General features: G+C 45.3%; 1 protein-coding gene across 5 annotated transcripts in view; it reads left to right on the top strand.

Annotated features, from left to right (window-relative positions):
• Positions 1-19456, top strand: part of pacs2 (phosphofurin acidic cluster sorting protein 2) — an 80742-nt gene that overhangs the window by 41499 nt on the left and 19787 nt on the right. For 3 of the 5 annotated variants that reach the window (XM_034675142.1, XM_034675144.1, XM_034675140.1), the window contains exons 2-11: positions 10111-10198; positions 10811-10900; positions 11023-11148; positions 13904-14066; positions 14658-14731; positions 16426-16506; positions 17093-17152; positions 17248-17402; positions 18697-18787; positions 19220-19291. In XM_034675142.1, the coding sequence (XP_034531033.1) occupies positions 10111-10198; positions 10811-10900; positions 11023-11148; positions 13904-14066; positions 14658-14731; positions 16426-16506; positions 17093-17152; positions 17248-17402; positions 18697-18787; positions 19220-19291 (1000 nt within the window). The remainder of the gene's footprint in view (positions 1-10110; positions 10199-10810; positions 10901-11022; positions 11149-13903; positions 14067-14657; positions 14732-16425; positions 16507-17092; positions 17153-17247; positions 17403-18696; positions 18788-19219; positions 19292-19456) is intronic. The other 2 variants (XM_034675145.1, XM_034675141.1) reach the window with 1 other exon arrangement.

The following is a 19456-nucleotide window of genomic DNA, read 5'->3' as shown; positions in this document are numbered from 1 at the left end:
TCCCGGTCGGCGGGCTGCAGAAACAATGCAGACTTCTTTTGCTTCCACATTCTCAGGGTTGCTCTGCTGGAGGAGGAATAATGTGCATGATTTAAAACAAAATAACCTGTTCCTCATTGTCAAGGTGAAGAAACTGAAGCATGTGTGTTTATTCGATCTGGAATTTCCTTTCAGTTGAGAGTTCAGTTGATTAAACCAACAATTTGACCTCTTAAAAAGCAACACTTGTTCTTTTTTAACACTCAATATGTTCAATGGTTTGATGCATGAAACCGTCCCTGTGGTTTTGGGAGTATTGAGTATTGTAATCATCTTTAACCTCGTCTCTGTGACGTGTTTCGACAGTGTTTTAAACTCACAGAGGCGTCTCCACTGAGAGTTTGTGAAATAGAGAAAGTGGAACCTTTTTCTTTTCCACCCAGTCTTCCTCGGATGCCAGTTTTTCTCTTTCCATTCTCTGACAGGTGAAGGATCTGTCAGAGAAAGTCCTGGAGCAGCTCAGACTTTCCTCTCCGTCTCCTGAAGAAGTTCTCAAATTTCACTCCGCTTCCTGCCGAGAGTCTCAGAAGACCTGTTTTCTTGATTTTTCGTCAATGAGTCATGGAGCTGGAGCTGGCTTTGACTCGGATCGACAGCCCTGACAGAGAGAGAGAGAGAGAGAGAGAGAGAGAGAGAGAGAGATGGACAGCAATGAGGGGATGTTGGTTTTCCACAACCTCCAGAGACGGGAGAATTGAGGTCACATCAGGGGACTGACGCAGGAACGCTCGCACACACGGAGAGGACGAAAGAGCTGCATGAAGGCAGCGACAGAGAGGGTCAGGGTGAAGTTTAAATCTCACTCCTGACTCATCAGATACAGACACGTTTAGAGGCGGGGCTTCAAAATGTGAGGCTGAAGGTAGCGCTGAAGCAGTCCAGTTTGCAACTTCAGAAGCAGCCGGGTGCTCAGATCAAAAGGGAAGCAAAATCTGCCTCCACATCTGTCTGTAGAGATGATTTAAAGGTGAAGAGTCATAGAAACATTTGCATAATTAAACCTCGTCGCCTGTTTCTAGATTGATCCAAAGTCAGGTTGAGTCAGCGTTTCAGTGACGTCACTGAGACTTAAGGCGTTTTTCAACCAGAGGAACTTTACCCCTGAACTACGTGCGTTTGGACCAGAGGAACCAGGGTCTAACTTTAGTTCAGGGGTAGATAATCTCCCCCCTAAAAAGCCCCTGCTAGGGGGGTAGTACTTTTCAAAGGTCCCAGGACTTTCGGGGGGCGGGGCCTGCAATGCTGAACGTGTCTGATCGGTAGATTAACCTCAGTGTTTTTATTCCTCCCTCCGTCCACAATAACATCACACACATCTGTGATTCTCTTGATTTCTCTTTCTTTCATTAGTTTGTATTTGTTCTATCTTTTTTGTATGTGTGTGTACTTTTCAAAAGAAGAAGCTGTGATTCTCTTGATTTAGCAGCTTGTAACAGTAGTCTTCTCTCAGCCCACCGTGAATGCGTCTCTCCTCCCGGTGTTCCGGTTTTAAAAGTGACCCTGTAAACTGGAGACCTTCAGCTGAACGTGTCAGTGTTTGTGGAGTTTACACAGCTGTTGAAACACAGAGGGAGTTCCTGGGAATGCAAACTAGTTTAGTTTTTATTAAGATTTCAAAATATCCTCATCAGATATTTAATGATGGTCTAAAGACGTTTATGAGGGATGCATCCGGCTGAGAGTCTCCAGTTAACAGGGTCGCTGTTTAAACCAAAACACCGGCCGATCTCTGCGATCACGGCTTTTTGAGTTCAAAAGGATTTTAAAGCCGTGTTGAAACGTCTTTGCTACTCGCGCTTATCTCCTCTCACGTGTTGATTCAGTGAATCCATCTGTGATGAAATATAGCACCATCTAAAACAGACCAGCTGAGTCTCTTCATGCTAACAGGCTAACTGTTGTGTTGCTCATAATGATACCTGCCTGTCCGTCTGCTTCTATGGTGTCATCTGTGATGAATGGCATTCCTCTTTGTGTTACTGCCCTCTACTGGTCTGGTGGTGTAGTGCATTTACTTTTTTATTTCCTCCATACGTCACTGGCCTGATTTACACAATCTACCCGGGACTTCAGCCCGCGGTCGAAACGCAGACAACAATGGGGACCAGGAACCTTTTAGTTCAGGGGGAAGTAGTTCTAGGGGCTAAAAGACCAGTAACTATCAATCATGCTGTTAGTTTTCCTGTTTCAGTACAATAAAACATGAATTATAAATTGCACAGGTTAGTTTTTGGGGGTTTTGTGTGTAGCTTGTTCTATTACCAAAAACAGAGACTGGACTCAGAGAAATGAATTCTTGTGCATAAATCAGCGTTATAAGAACTAACCTTAATGACAGGGACCAAGTTTGAGAAACATTTATTTGGCGTGTACTTTCATTTTAAAGTTTGACTCATGTCCCATCTGTTTATATGGAGGAGGCTTTATGACTCAGGCTGCAGCCGGCCACAGAGTGGGGATCAAGATGTTTGAGCTTTAATTCAGGAGTTCTGTCATGTCATCGATCTTATAATACGGTCTGTGGGGAACGAGCCCTTAAAGGCGACTTTGAACTACAAACATCCTCCGTCGACCTTCGATGTTACACAACGCCTCTCTCCTCCTCCCATCCCGAGAACAGGGAGCACGAAACTAACGAAGAGGTGAAGCTGTGAACTAAATAAAACAGCCAGCACTTTCATAAACCTCTCAGCGTGCTGAGTGACACGAAGCTGCAGAATCAATCAGCCTGCGGAGAAAGGAAAACACTGAGACGGAGCGAGAAGAAGCCGTGACAATAGCAGGTCTGCAGAAGCCCCCCCAGCAGCCTGAATGCAGACCTTTCTCTCCTCCACGGCCCAAGAAACCCGGGGCACAACAGACACACACTGATGAAGGCTCACATTGTCTTCAGCCCCGCTCGCACACAAACAATACGCAGCATTCTTCTTCTACTGTTTTGTATTCGACCCAGCTGTCATTGGTTTCAAGCCCACAGAAGCATCTATTCCAGTTATGCTAGGTGGCTGGATGTTGGTTTGTGTGGGAAGAGAAAGCCAAATATTATCCACAATCAGGCTCACATGAGCTTCTGGGTTTGTCATGCAACTTTGGACCCTCCTGGAGCAGCTCTGAAGTTATATTAATCATAAAAAATAAGGAGCTGTGCTGACCCTTTTGTCTTTGGTCGGCGTCAAAAGATTTGAAAGCTAATTATTTTCTACGGCTACAAAATAAAAGAGAAGTAGCTCTAATTTCTGCCCTAGAAAGACCTAGCTTAAGCCTCCTTTTTAAAGCTAACCATCCCTTATCTTGGTGTTTCCATTGGCCGGGCTTTGAAGAACTGAAAAAATGAAGCCAACCAAAAAATCCCAGAAGCTGCAGTTTCCCCAAACGGCCCCCGGAGGCTGCCTCCAAAAGTGAGTCAATCTCCATTAAGCGCCATGTTAAAAAGTCCAACTTTAAACCTTGATGAAACAAGTTTAGAGCCTTATAGAAATGTTTGATGTTAAACTTTATATTAGTCACCTGTTCCTTTTTATGTTAAGTATTTAAGTTACGCAAAATATTGGCGCAGTCGCTTTGAGTGACAGGTAGAAGTTCGTAGCTGTTTGGGCCATGTCTTGGCTGACACGGCTCTTCAAAGTCATGTGGAGGTCTGGGACAGAGCCGGGTACATGGTTCCCACTCTTAAAAGGAAGTGCTCCAACTATCGGGGCGTCACGATACTCAGCCTCCAGAGTGAAAGGATTGATCGTCAAACCTCGGATACAGGAGCAACGATGCGGTTCCCCTCCTGGACAAACTCCTGCATGGTGGTTCGCTCTTCTAGTCTACATATATTTGAGGACTTGCAGAAGGCTTACATTTCTGTCCCCCTGCTGGTCATGTAGGGTAACTGCAGGAGTATGAGGCTGTATGCAGACCATGTGGTTCTCCTGGTTTTCGTAGAGCTGTGACCTCCACTAGGTTGGATAAGGATCGGCACTCTCTAGCCTGAGTTCCTTTTATGGAAATCTGTGGATGACCCGGTCCAGGAGGGGAGGGAGTCTCTAGCTGTTTGCATATTTCACTTTCACAACTTCCTCCTTGTTTACTTATTAAAACACGTCAACACAACAGAATGACGGTGTTCCAGTCGGTTTAAGGCCTGCAGTGATTCCTGATTTATCTCCAGTCATCAGGTCCTGTCGTTCCCCTCTCGTGTTTACATTCAGCACTCTGTTGGTTCATCTCCGCCTCACTGACACAGAAACAGATTCCTGTTGGTTTGTTGTTCTTGGCAGGTGAAGCGGCTGTTATTGTGCTCTCACAGCTCCGCGCCGAGCCTGCAGGGTCCTCCCCTCAGCCTCCGCCAGAGCATCTGCGCTGATCTGGCCTCTGGATCAGGATCTGGCAGAGGCCGGGGTTGCAGGCGGCGGTGAGCCCGTGTGTTTGAGCCCGTCTGACGCTGCAGAGCGGGGGACAGAACAGGGAACAGGTTTCTTTACTGCGGAGCCAAGGCAGCAGCTGTGTGTTGAATGTGTGTGAAGACGGACAGAGAGCCGGTCGCAGTTTGTCCTCAGTGCAAAGAAATGAGGAGCAGCTGCTGAACGGAGCCTCAGATATACCGTTCTTTGTTCCAGAGAGGGAACAGAGGGATCTGAAGACCGCTCTGAATGCTTGATCTGAGTCTCCTCACTGCTTCACAAACAGTTTAATGAGATAAAATGTGATGAAGGTGTCACTGTGAAAGACTTAGCCTTTGAGTCTGTGATACTGTATTTATTACGTCTCCACCATACACTGTAAAAAATGACAAGTCTCCAAAAAAGACTCCTAAACATTTAGAGCTCCCCCTACTGACTGGCTGCAGTACTGCTCATAAGCTCCGCCTCCTCCTTGTGAACAGATGGGTTATGGGTCCCGAGCCTTCAGCATGTCGTGGCAAAGTCAACGCAAAGATGCAAGAGTTCTTGTCGGGCGCCCCGACTGGAGTTAGTTGGAACACAATTTTGCAGCACTTCCATCAGGCTACTCATTCGGGGGAGTCGACAAATCAGAACTTCCGTGCTGCGACGGCCAATCAGCATTGAGATACTCAGGTGACATTTGATGTGAAGAACGGATCGCCGAAGGTTCATTCATCTTGAAAATGGAGAAAGTGTCTGTGTGGCTACCCCAAACTGTTCAACACAACATGTCTTTGTTTGGAAACCTTTGTCGGTCACATGACTCTAGCTATCGGTTATACCTGCAAGTTAGCACTAGCCCAATCAGCATCTCGTCTTTGGGTACTCACGTACAACTGAAGTAAGTTATTTGCAAACACAAAACACTCTAGCATGCAAATGATCCTCAGACTCCCTCACCCCTGTCTGGATCTGTTAAGCTCTACTACGTGAAAGTGAAACTAAAAGCCCAAATAAAGAAACACAGCTGCCTGAATCTGTGTTTCTGGGACGGTCATTGCTTCATTATTCAATGCAAAACAGAAATTTGCAGACATACAAATCATCCCTTCAAGAGAAACTCAGTGGAAGTCTCTCCTCCTGCAGGATGTGGGAGTAAATGAAGGAGTCGACCACGAGGAGGGAACACATTAACGTCCTCCTCTTCCTCCTCGACCTGCTCCTTTGAGTAACAGGGAGAGTCGGGGAACCGGACACTGAGAGCCTCTGCAGCACCGAGCTGCTGAATCCATAATGAGATTTCACACTTCACACTGCCACTTCCTGCTCTCCTGCACCAGACCTACCTCACACACACACACACACACACACACACACACACACACTCACACACACTTACACACACACACACACACACACACACACACACACACACACACACACACACACACGACGTAGGAATTGAGTTAACGGTGTATCCAGTATCATGAGAGGAGCAGTCAGAGGGGCAAAAAGTCACATTATTGGACCAAAGCGATTTTTAATAACATCCTAAAAAAGGCTGTTCTCTCATCTGAAGACAGACCTGAAGGTGTTTCTTACAGTAACGGCTCTTTCTTTGCAGGTTAGGAGGACTTCAGGTGTGATACAGCCTAACAAAGAGGGAAAAAGCAATTCACAGATTTGATAACGAAGCGTACGATCTCATCCCGGGAGAGAGGAGACACGTCGTGCTTTCTAGAACTCCCAATCTTTGAAAGAAGAAATCCATTTTCTGAATCGGCTGAATTGAAATTGGATTACGGTCGACCTTCAGCACTTCAGGACTGAGAGGGAGAGAGACACAGAGAATCATTTCAGAACACGACAGAGCTCAGAAGTCCTGACTCTCCTGACCTCCTGCACTTCCAGGAAACACACTGCAGCAAGTTAAACTCAAACACCTGGTTTTTGCAGACTCACTTTAGTGTGAGGGAGAGAGTGCAGAGAGTCACATTGGTCAATATTTGTCAAACACTGTCGGACAGACTGGAATCTAAAGTTTGGGTTTGCTAGCTCCAAATATTTATGGGTGCATTTCAAGAGCTCCGGGGTGTTTTAGCCTCCAGAACTACTGGAGAAGACTACTGCTACAAGCTGCTAAATCAAGAGAATCACAGCTTCTTCTTTTGAAAAGTACACACACATACAAAAAAGATAGAACAAATAAAAACTAATGAAAGAAAGAGAAATCAAGAGAATCACAGATGAAAAAAACAATGACTGGGAATGTTTTTTGGACATTTTGAAAAAAAAAATTGACAAAAACAGTTTTTGTCAAAAACATTTGAAAAATAAATTTGGACCAAAAAAAATATTTAAAAAAAAAATTGAAAAAGAAATATTGGAAAAAAAATGTTTGACCAAAAAAACAAGAAAAAAAAAATGTTTGAAAAAAAAAATAGATTTTTTTTTGAAAAAAAATTATTGGAAAACAATAAAAAAAAAAAAAAAAAAAGCTTTTGAAAACAAAAATTAAAAAAAATTTTTTTTTTGAAAAAAAAATTTGACAAAAGAAATGGACAAAAAGGTTGATCGAGTGCCTGTCGAAAAAAAAGAAAATCCTCAAATATGAAATTGTGCGCCAAAAGCAGAAAAACATGAAAAAAAGTGAAAATTTTGCGCCTGCAGTTAAAAACATGGAAAAAGCAAAGAATGAATCAACACGTGAGAGGAGATAAGCACGAGTAGCAAAGACGTTTCAACACGGCTTTAAAATCCTTTTGAACTCAAAAAGCCGTGATCGCAGAGATCGGCCGGTGTTTTGGTTTAAACAGCGGCCCTGTTAACTGGAGACTCTCAGCCGGATGCATCCCTCATAAACGTCTTTAGACCATCATTAAATATCTGATGAGGATATTTTGAAATCTTAATAAAAACTAAACTAGTTTGCATTCCCAGGAACTCCCTCTGTGTTTCAACAGCTGTGTAAACTCCACAAACACTGACACGTTCAGCTGAAGGTCTCCAGTTTACAGGGTCACTTTTAAAAGCGGAACACCGGGAGGAGAGACGCATTCACGGTGTGCTGAGAGAAGACTACTGTTACAGAGCTGTCATCAAAGATTCAGATGTGTAGTAACCTGACTGTCTGTCCAGTGCGCCTGTCACTGCAGGTGCATTCAGGGACCGTCGTAAAAGTGCAATAAAGACCCTTTCATGGCATTTTTGTGAATCAATAGAATCAAAATAAAGTCACAGTGACAGGCTGGATTATTTAACTTCAGATATTACACAAGCAAAAGTGTTAAAAGAGTGAGATGTTGATGATTGTAACACTTGGTAGGCTGTAACACTGTTAACGATGGGTTAACAGGTTTTATTCTCACATGTTCCTCTCAGGGCTTCCATAGATTTGTCTACTCTCCATCATTATCACCGTTTTGACCCCCATCTTTCACTCTGAGTGAAAATAAAGCCATTCCTGCTGCTGAGCGACATTTAATACCGTGTTTTTGTTGTGCCCCAGAATAATGCCTTAGTGATGTCATTCTGAGCAGCAGCCACACTAACACCGTTTAATGCTGCTGTGAGAGAAAGACAGGATGATAAATGGAGGGTCCTCTGGACGGTGAGCAGCCGGAGCGCCTCCAAAGAAAAGCTTTTCTCTCTCTCTCTTCAGTCTGCTCGGGAAGTGTCTCAAAAAATCGTGACAGGCTTGTTAACGTGCACACGCTGCTCTCACAAAGGCCGCTCTGCCCGTCCCACCGCCGGCCTGGGTCTGTGTTTCTATTCTGCTTCACTGGCAGAGGCCTGCGAGGTAAAAAGGAGGGTTTAGCTCACCCTGCTGCTAACGAAGGAGCGGAGGAATGTAGGAGCTGTCCTGTGATTCAGAGACAAATTTACACACGTATTCAGGGATTCACTGATGAGAAAACGTGGTGGCATATGTGACTATTTTGTCCCCTGGAACATAAATCAATCAAACATTTAATTAACCTTTTAATGCATATAGTTCCAAAACAACACAGTCATTTGTTTTACAGGTAGGTGTTCTTCCTGCATGGCCCTCGGCCTGCCGCACCTCCACCGGTGCCTGTTTTGGTTAGCTGCAGGGTCATGAGCTGGGGACCACCGCTCATAGATGCTTCGCCCCTTAGCCCAGAACATCTCCTGGTGGCGGGGCAGTGAACAGGGACGTCTCCCTGACACTCCCTGCAGCTCACCTTCTTCAGGAGCTGCTTGCTCCCCATATTTTGTTCCTTCTTCTCAGCCATAGCCAGAAGCTTGCCTTTTCGGCCTCCTCTGAGAACTCCCTGGTTGCCTTGTGCAGCCTAGCACACCCCAAGTCTTTGAGTAGCTGTGTTGTTGAAGCTCCCACAAAGCCTCCAGCCCCCACCTCCACTGGGTAGAGCTTTGCACTCCATCCTCCTTCCCTGCACTCTGCCACCAAATCTGCATATTTTGCCCTCTTTCTCTCGTGGGCAGCCTCCAACCCCTCCTCCCACGGCACTGTGAGCTCAACAAGGAGGGCAGATTTTCCTGCCGAGGATCATAGGACCAGGTCTGGCCGAAGGGTGGTGCTTCAGATTTCTGCTGGAAAGTGGAGCTGTCTGCCCAGGTCCACCTCAATCCTCCACTCCAACCCTGGTGCCAGAAGCTCCAAATCAACACAGAAGTAATTTTAAGACACTTTGGAGCAGAAACCTCGAGGAGGACCAGACTCACGGCCATGAGGTGCTGGGTGAGGTGCAAAGAGGAGACAAACTGCAACAGATCATAAAGGCAGCTGCACGAAACCTCGTCTAGGTATGGTGCAAAGTAATTGAAATGTGCAGCACAGCCTCTCACCTCACTGCGTCTTATATCCTGAGGTTCAGAGATTATCTCACGGAGGGAAGGAGGAGTTCATAAACACACTCATGTTTCATTTCCTCGACTTTAATTGGAATCCGGGAGCTTCCGTCTGATAGAAGATGTTTGTGTGCTTACTACAAGACATCGCATTTCTAATTTAACACCCTCACTGACATGCTACCCTGAGCTAAGATTCTGCAACGTGCATCACTGCTGTGGTTTGTGGAAATGGTTTAAGACAGTTTCTCTCATCTATAAGTGGTGATCATTCCTCAAGATACAAAATGCAATGCACCAGCAGCTGTGGTGAAGCAGAAAACAGTCACCTGGTGCATCATCGAGGTCCTAAATGTAGAACAAACCGGCTTTTAAATGTGTTATGAATGGATGGAGCAGTTATTCTAAATGTAAGCACCCCTGTGGACCAATAGGTGTTCCTTATTTTTGCTGATTTTGTATTGTACAGAAGTGAAAAGTGATTTCTTTTAAATGTAATTATTAAAAACAACAACATAGAACAACCTGGTCTTCATTCTGATGATGTTGTTTGCTTCTGTAGGTCATAAAGAGGCGTTAGGAAGAACTTCAGTGTGATTTATAACTAGCTAAATCTCCTCACAAGAGCCTTGAGTTACCTGCAGTTCCTCTGTGTAAAATCATCTACTGAACGCCTCCTGAAAGCATCACCCAGTTCAGACTCATTAACCCTGATGCCTCTGTGTTTCCTGACAGACGCTGTGACTCTGTTTGTGTTGCTCTTTGTGGTTTAATAAAAACACCGCCTGCTTCTCTGTTGGTGTTTATTTACGAACACACACACACACACACACCTGAACTCACCGTGTCTCCTCTCTGTGTTCCACAGGCTCTGCAGTCTGACGCTGAAGAAGCTGGTCGTGATGAGGGAGCTGGATAAAGAGCTGATCTCTGTGGTCATAGCGGTTAAAATTCAGGTATGCTGCATAAACAAACACCCGGCGTGTTCAAACCTGCCACACACACACACACACACACAAAAACAACAACAACAGAGTGTGTTCAAGCTGCTACAACCACCTCTATCATCTCTCTCTCTCTCTCTCTTCATCTCCCTCTATCCCTCTCTCCAACACGGTCTCAGCAGATGTGTGTCTAACATGAGTCTGGTCCTGCTGGAGGTTTCTGCCTGTTAAAGGAAGTTTGTCCTTGCCACTGTAACTTGCTAAATGCTGCAAAGTGCTCTGCTCATGGTGGATTAAGATGAGATCAGACTGAGTCCTGTCTGGAAGATGGGACTGGATCTGATCCGGTCTTGATGTTGGGTCTTGAGTACGGTCTAGACCTGCTCTGTTTGGAAAGAGTCTGAGGAGAACATTTGTTGTGATTTGACGCTTTATAAATAAAGATTGATTGATATTTTCATGAGGGAAGAGAGAGAAAAGTCTGCTGAATGAACTTCAGCACATTTAGTTTTTAAGAGTGTTACATGATTCATTGTTTTGCACCTTTGCAGCAGAGCAGCAGAGTTCTCCCAGGTGAGCTCACTCCACATTTCACACCTCCACTCCTCCTCCTTTTCTTCACAGGGCTCCAAACGGATCCTGAGGTCCCATGAGATCGTGCTGCCACCCAGTGGGTCTGTGGAGACGGATCTAGCTCTCACCTTTTCACTGCAGGTAACACAGAATAACATCACCGTGCTGCTGCTGCTTCTAGCTCTAAAATAAATCAGCTGTCTTTCTTTGTCTTCATGAAATGTATTCGTCCTTCTTTGTTTCTGCGTCTCTCCTCCCGTCAGTATCCTCACTTCTTAAAGAGGGAGGGAAACAAGCTGCAGATCATGCTGCAGAGGCGGAAGAGATACAAGAACCGGACCATCCTGGGCTACAAGACTCTGGCTGTGGGATCTATTGACATGGCTGAGGTACCTTGTGTTACGTCAGATGCTCCATCTTGATTCTGCTTTGAAATGATAGCTCCCAGGATGCATTAGGGTTAAAGAAGCGTTACAGTTTCACTTTATTTATAAGGAACTAAAAAGACATTAAACTCCTCTTTGGTCTTTTTGCTTGAGGGCAGAGTTTTAAAACAGTTTTTGTGCCACAGATTTGAATTTTTGATTGCCGTGAAAATATAGCGACAACATGGAGCTGCATGTTAACATTTCATCCTCCTTATCCGAGGTTTCAGTGGAAGGAGCGATAAAGGGAAAAGCCTCAGAAGATGAAAAGAAGGATTGGGTTTAAAGCTGGGGTTGGTAGTCTCTGAAAACTAGCATGAATTTGAATGTAGCATGTCTTCAGGACTCCGTCTAACCCCCCTACAGTGTTGATAGTCAGTGAAGGCATCAGGAGAGGTGTAGAGTGTGTGAGCGGGAGAGAGGAGAGACAAGAGGAGAAGTTGGTTGGCATGGTAACGGCCGACAGTGACCGGTTATTAAAGGTGACATATCACGCTTTTTTCATCAACATATATTGGTCTAAGAGGTCCCCAAAACATGTCTTTAAAGTTTATGCTCAAAAAAACACTTTGAAATCAGATTTTGGTCTGCCTGAAAGCCCTCTTCTTCAGTCCTCCTCAGAACGGTCTGTTTTCTCTCTGACCACGCCCCCTCAGGAAGTGGGTGTGCCTCGGCTGTCCAGCACGTTGATCTAATGTTTACATGTTGGCTGAATATACACGGCTGCTCACAGACCCGCGTTACTTCAACCCTCTGAATCTGATCCAGAATCTGATCCTGACGGAGAGGCGCCTGCAGCAGGACCTTTCTGAACCATTGGTCACAGATTTAGTGTTTCTTGTTGTTTTATTTGTCAGTATGTCGACGTGTGTCTTGGTACACAGCTACCAACATGTAGCTATGTGGCTATGCTAACTAGCGCTAGCACTTTTCCATGATAAATAAAAATCATCCACTAGATCTTCAAATCTGCAGACGTGGGGAGTCAAAGCGACCTTTGTGTTTATTAAGACAGCCTACAACTAGCATGCCTCCCTCCTAAGCTCCTTGTTAGCACACATGTGTGCAGGGAATGAAAAACGGAGGAGGGGTTGAGTTGTATTTTATACAGTCTATGGGCTGAACAAGCTCCGAGCTCTGACTTCCTGCTACAGACCGGATGGCGTTGTGGAGAGGTGGAGAAATCAGAACAGGGGCAGAATGGATTCTTTTCATTCTCGTGGGGGTTTGTAGACAGGGACACATATTTCAGGTAGAGAACCATTAAAAAGTCCATTTTACATGATATGTCACCTTTAAAGATCAACGTGTTCACCAATCGGCTCGTCATCTCTACAGCGTCCGGAGAGACGCTACAGTACATCTACATTTCTGTAGGACTTACTAAATGTCATTCATTCTTCTGCTTGTCAGAGCCCCCGTAGTGAGAGCCTTTTAGACTCTGATCCGGACTACAGTCCTGAGCAAAGACCCTCATGGGGTCAGAGGGGACAGGCCCGAGGTGGAGCGAGAGCGGCAGTCAGTAGAGTCAGGGGAAGCAGAGGCAGGAGACGGGGAGTGAACGCCGGGGAAATGTACGCTCTGCAGGAGGCGGGCAGAATGGCAGGACAGGATCTGATTGGTTTCCTCATTTGGCTCCTGATGGCAGGGATTGGTTGGTGTTTTCCCAGGTTTACTCCGGCTGTAGATAGCAGCTTTTTTTACCTCTTTTTTAAGAACACATCATGTATTGATTACCATCAGGACATTAAGATCATTTTAACCAGTAGAACAAAAAGTGGATCTAAATCTGAACACCAACCCCAGCTTTAAGGTGGTTACTCAGAAGTTAAGCTCACGTGGACATGGACGATGAGTCAGGTGGTTTAAGTAAGGAGGAAGATGATTCAACACGATGAAGGAGTCAGGAATGTGTGTACAGGAAGTATTTAAAGGAATAGTTCAACCATTTTGGAAATAAAGGAACTATTTCTTTGCAGGTGAGTTCTAATATTTCATGAACGTTGGGCCAAATGAGGAAGATAAATCTTTGAATTGCTCATGTAGATTCTCGGGGCTCGGCTCTTTACATTCAACCAAAGCTCACCTTTACAGTCGAAGTTAGGACCTTTATTCAGTGTGTAAAGAGCAAAGAGAAGTCCTTTTGTTTGGAGGGATCTCACACCGCGGTTGAATCGTGCGTCCTGTTTTAATAAAGCCATGAAGGGACTTCACTCTGATGATTATTTTGCAGTGCAGATGATGCTGGAGCTCCCACATGGCTCACAAAGCTCTGTGGAGCTTATTAAGGTCACATCTCTGCAGCTGAGAGAAGACAAAGATACACAATCAAGTGCCTGAGAGGAAAATAAAAGGAGACGCAGGAACACTGATTTGTGTTTAAACACATGACTGAAGTGATTCGAACTCTTTCAGGAATAAAAAAGCAGCTCTGACACAGAGCGACACAGAAGGAGAGCGTGGAAGCTGCTGAGGGCTGATCCGGTCTCACTCCACTGAACCGGAGCAGAGATTGGTTCAGGTTTGGGGCGTTGCTGTCCTGACGTGACCTGGGTTTAGTTCTCCAGAGTGTTAGAGGATGATTGCAATGGATGAGAGTTTGTCAGAAAACACCACGCTTCAGCTGAGCCTCAGTTTTTATTGCACATAACAAAAAGCAGAGAGAAAAACCAGTGTCAGACACGTTCAGGATTCAAAACTTTGACTCTGACTCTCTCAGGTGATGCAGCACCCGACGGAGGGCGGTCAGGTTCTTCCTCTCTGCAGTAACCAGAAGGACATGCTGGGAAAGGTGGCCGAGATCTGGATCTTCTCCTTGTCCAGTCAGCCCATAGACCACGAGGACGCGGCCCTGCAGGGAGGACAGAAGATCAAATGCTCCGGTACACTCAGCCTCCTGTGTGACAGCATGAATCTATCATAACCACCTGGTAACGAGTAATCTGACCGGATTAAAGCCATGCACACAAAGTACAATCATTGAGAGGACGTCCCTCAGACCCCATCCATTCAAATAATGTGTTAATTTCGGACCTTAATTGCATCGTTATAAATATTGTAACGCTGACAGCCCTGTGTAAAGTGAAATATTAATTTAAAGCACCTGTAAGTAACTTTTTTTGTGGATTTGGCGCCCCCTGTGGACAAAGTATGTAGTCCTATTTCTAAGATTCAACGATCAGGTCAATAATAAACTTGATCTCCTGATCTCACTTAGTAAAAATCTGAATCCCCAAATCAGGACATCCAGGCCCTGATGAGCTGGACGAGCCGGGTCACCGGGTTCAGGGTGTTTAGTTTCCTCTCTGCTCGTTCAGTAGTGATTAAATTCATGTAGCCTTCAGCCCGGTGTGCATCGTGTATATTTAGACTCTGGCTGCGTGTCAAACTTTAAAGGGGCAATGAAATATGGATGAGGTCTCCGTCGTGTGTACTTCACAGCCTTTAATCCTCCTGCTCGTCTTCTGCTTCAGATAACTACTCAGAGGAGGAATACGAGAGCTTCTCCTCGGAGCAGGAGGCCAGCGACGACGCCGTGCAGGGACAGGTGAGTTCCCCTGGGAGTTCAGAGACGCTCAGAGGTCATGAGGTGTTTCACGTGAACTCATCCTGGTCAGGTTGGTTCATGATGGAGCTTTCTGTCGAGGGAAGGAGGGGCTGCGAGCTGAGTGACTGCTCGGCCTGTTTAGAGGGAAGGTTCCTGAAATGTTAAATGTTTGTTGGGTATTTATTGAGAGCCAAAGGATCCACAGAGGTCTCACCTCAAAGACAAACAAACCCTGTCATATAAAACCCAATGAACCCTGAATGAAGCCGGTTTGTCTAGAAATAAGGGTTTCTTCAACACTCTCACGGCTAACGAGGGTAAGTAAGATTTATTTATAGAGCACCTCTCAGGAACACAGGTCACACGGTGCTTTACAACAACAACAATAGAAGAACATTAAAAGGCAAAACAGAGATTGCAAATACAAAAACATGACATACAAACAGACAGATTAAACAAAGTCTAAACAGAGAGGTCTTCAACTGCTTTCTGAACATGTCCACAGAGTCCACAGTTCTCAGCTCCACAGGGAGACTGTTCCAGAGTTTAGGACCAACAACCTGGAAAGCAGAGTCCCCTTTAAATTTTGAACCTGGTACGAGGCACAACCAGTAAACCCTGATTAGAGGACCTCAGAGTCCTGCTGGAGTTATAAGGCTTCAGCAGCTCCTTAAAGGCACTATGAGGAGTTTTTCCACAAGCTGAGAAACAGACTTAAACCAACACTGATGCCTCTTTATGACCTTCAAAAGCAAACAAAACCATAAACAACAACACTGATACCTTCTCTGTTGTCATTTTTTTAATGCCTTAAACCACTCAGAGGGGGTAGGTGTCAGACCACATGATTGACATTTGGCTTTAGAAACACCTTTTTCTGGCTGTTTTCATGGCAAATAATCACATTGAGTGATACATCTGGCTGTTAAAAGACAGCAGGGTGTGTTTTTTTGTTGAAAACACTACTTTTTCATGTAAAGAAGGAGAGATAAGAGGTATCACTTTGTCCAAAAAGGTTCCGCCAAAATTGATATAAATCAAAAGTTCCTCACAGCAGCTTTAATGTAGACTGGAGCCTGACCACTGAGCGCTCTGTGCACAACAACAAGAATTTAAACTGGATCCTGGATTTAACTGGAAGCCAGTGCAAAGAAATGAGGATCTGTGTAACCTGAGGTCTTTTAGATGATTTGGTCAGCAGTTTAGCAGCAGCATTTTGGACCACTTGTAGGCGGTTCAAGGAAGCATTGCTAAGACATGTAAAGAGAGAATTACAATAATCCAAGCGAGATGACACAAAAGCATGTAGAATCATTTCCAGCTCAGCTGTGGACACTGAAGGTCTGAGTTTGGAGATATATCTTAAGTGATAAAAAGAAGAACGTACCAAAGAGGCGGGGCTGCTAGCTGAGCTGCTACAAGCTTGTTTTTGGGTGGTGAGCTTTGTCTTTGGAGATCAAACACACTCAGTTATTAAAACACTATATAAAGCAGTTACAAATTAGTGACTGTGTTTCTTTAACACCTCAGAGTCACAGGAGGGGCTGCGAGCTGAGCTACCAGCTTCTTCTCTAAGTACTAGTCGTGTTTTTGGCCGAGGATGATCTAAAGTCAAATCCTTTTTTTCCAAAACACAGAAGAGGATTTACTTCTTCTATGGTGTTTCTTTAAACTATGCTGCTCCTTGTTTCCAGGATATGGAGGATGACGAGTACGATGTGAGGAAGCCAAAGAAGCAGAGGAGGTCGATCGTACGGACCCCCTCCATCACCAGAGTAAGAGACGAGAACTTTGAGCTAAGGGAGTCCTGATTGAAATCCAGAATCTGCTGCTATGAGCCACGACTTTGGATGTACAGATCTTGGATGAAAATGCAGCTCAGTTTGGGTCTCCTCCACGCATACTGTTGTTGCATAGTTACCCAAATACTGATGCACACCATTGCTTTGTAGAAACACAATCTGTTGTATTTACGCTCTCTAACCTCAGACGTTCAGCAGCCGAGCGGTGAGGAATCTGTCCGGTTATGATTTGCAGATTGAGAAGTATAATCAAACATGTTAGTGAGCTGTAATGGGACAGTTTTAGCACGCTCCTGCTTGGTGGTTTTTATGGTTTCATGCAGCTCAGTGAGCAGCACATGAAAGCCCAGAGAGCAGATGAGGCCTGATGTTGCTTGATTATTGATTTACACGAGCTACGAGCTGCAGAATCGATACCCAGCCGACCCTGCAAATGTATCTACTGCCGGTAAAATGAGTGATATGGAGGAGCTGCTTTCTCAGTATTGGATTGCTGAGAGCTCAGTAGGAAACCAGAAGTAGGTCACAGACTGACGGTGTTTGCTCTGGTGTGTTTTAGCAGCAGAACTTTAAGCAGCGCGTGGTGGCTCTTCTGAAGCGCTTCAGAGTTTCGGATGAGGTGGGTGTTTCTGTCTCAGGTTGCTTTGGGAATTCAGTTTCCTCCCGTGGAGCTGCTGAAGGTGTAACGTCTCTGCATGTGCTGAATGCTTAAAGGTGCTGGATTCAGAGCAGGATCCTGCAGAACCGCCTCCTGAGGTGGAGGAGGAGGACCTGGACTTGGACAGCGTGGAGTTTGAGAACCCGAGCGACAGCGGCCCGGAGCTCGATGATGATGACAGCGTCCTCAGCACGCCAAAACCCAAACTCAAGTGAGTGCTACTCTGCAGGACTGAACGAGGGGTCTCTGTTCCTCAAACTGTTTTATGACTTTATCAGGTCAAAACATGACGAGAATTAAGTTCTACACCACAAGGATTTCAATTACAAGACTTGCACACCAAAACAGGAACTTTCCCCAGGAACTAGGTACCTTTTCAGGAACTAGGAGCGTTTCAACAGCAGGAACCAGGATCTAAGATTAGTTCTGTGGTCTTTAATCTCCCCCCTGAAATGTCCCTAATGCTAAGGTGATTCTTGAGCCTGGTGGGACAGCTCAGGGTGTTGTAACCCTTCTCTGTCCACGTTTATCTGTGGTGGCGGGAGGAGGAGGGAGGCAGAGGACTCAAGAGGTTACAGGATACTGTAGACCAAGGCACCAAAATAAATACATAAAGAAATAAAGAAGTAGAGAAATAAAGAGTTAATAAATAAAGATAAAGTGAAGAAAACAAAAAGAAAGAATAAGGAAAATAAAATGAACTAAAGTAGTGGAATAAAATAAAAAGTCCCTGCTTGGGGGGGTTGTACTGCAGGCCCCGCCCCCAAAGGTCCAGGAACTTTTGGGGGCGGGGCCTGAATTACGATAGTTTCTGATTGGTCGAGTACCCTCAGTGTTTTTAATTCCCCCCCCCCCGTCCACACTAACCTTCTCTGAGCCTGATAGTGTGAATGCGTCTCTGTCAGCTCCCGGTGTTCCAGTCTGAAGTGTGACCCTGTAAACTGGAGACCTTCAGCTGAACGTGTCAGTGTTTGTTGTAACACAGAAGGAGTCCTCGGGAATGCATCCTCGTTTAGTTTTTATTCTCCAAATCTCCTCATCAGATATTTAATGATCGTCTAAAGACGTTTGTGAGGGATGCATCCGGCTGAGAGTCTCCAGTTAACAGGGTCGCTCTTTACACTGGAACACCGGCCTATCTCTGACATGGCTTTAAAATCTGTCTTCTTGCTTTAAGTCGAGCGTTTCAGACGTTTTGAATCCTCTTTGTCTCGAGAGTTGATTCAAAGCACGATCAGAAACAACACAAGAGGAATCTCCTTCATGCTAACAGGCTAACTGTTGTGTCACACATGACAATGCCGGCCTCTCTGTCTCCTTCTATGACGCCATCTTTGTTGTATGGCCTCATAACTGCCTCTCCATACGGCACTGGCCTGATTTGCAGCATCTTCCCAGGACTTCAGGCACCTTTTAGTTCCTCAAAGAAAAGTTCCTGGTACTTCTGGTTGAAAAGCATCTTTATAGCTATACCTTCCACATTCTCTGTTTCTTGTCTTTTTCAGGCCATATTTCGAGGGTCTCTCGCTCTCCAGCTCTCAAACTGAGATCGGCAGCATCCACAGCAGTCGGAGCCACAGGGAGCCCCCCAGCCCGGTGAGACCCACAGCACTGCACTGGAACTTTACAGAGACCAGCACAACATGTCAGACCGTCCAGAGTCCTTCAGATCATTTCAAATCAAACCTTCCTTTAGTGCATTTAGTAAAACAAACTGTGTTACCACTCACACCAGCCGAACCACTGAACTGTGCTGCAGGCAGATCAGTACATGCACTGAGGCAGAAAGGTGTAACTGCTCTGCCGAGGGGCGTCATTCACCAAACACAGGAGTGAAGTTTCAATCAGTCTGCAGGCTGAGACCAGTTCAAACATGACCAAACACTCTGTTTATGAACCCGCAGGGCTCCTCTTAAACTATCACAGGACGATAAAAGAAACAATCCTTTCCTTTCTTTCAAAATAAAAGCCCTGTGGCTTCAGCTAATCCATGTCGTGCTTATTATTCTTCTCACCATCTCATTCCAGATTGACCCAGATAAAACCAAGAGTGGTGGAGCCAAATATCCAGATGACAGCGTGTCTGATAACGTCTCCTACGTGAGTATCAACTCTGTGAGCTGCCCTCAGATCAGAGACTGGATCCTGATGCATAGACATATAAAGAGTAGACGCCGGATTGGCTGCTGGGGCGCAAGAAATACGGCCGCCATCTTGGTCCGGTCATCCTACCCGTGATACCCAGAGACTTCAAGATGCCAGAGC

Source organism: Notolabrus celidotus, chromosome 22 (genome assembly GCF_009762535.1).
Source record: "Notolabrus celidotus isolate fNotCel1 chromosome 22, fNotCel1.pri, whole genome shotgun sequence".
NCBI classification, from domain to species: domain Eukaryota; kingdom Metazoa; phylum Chordata; class Actinopteri; order Labriformes; family Labridae; genus Notolabrus; species Notolabrus celidotus.
Note: the sequence above shows the minus strand (reverse complement) of the source record. Positions and strands in the feature narration are given on the sequence as shown.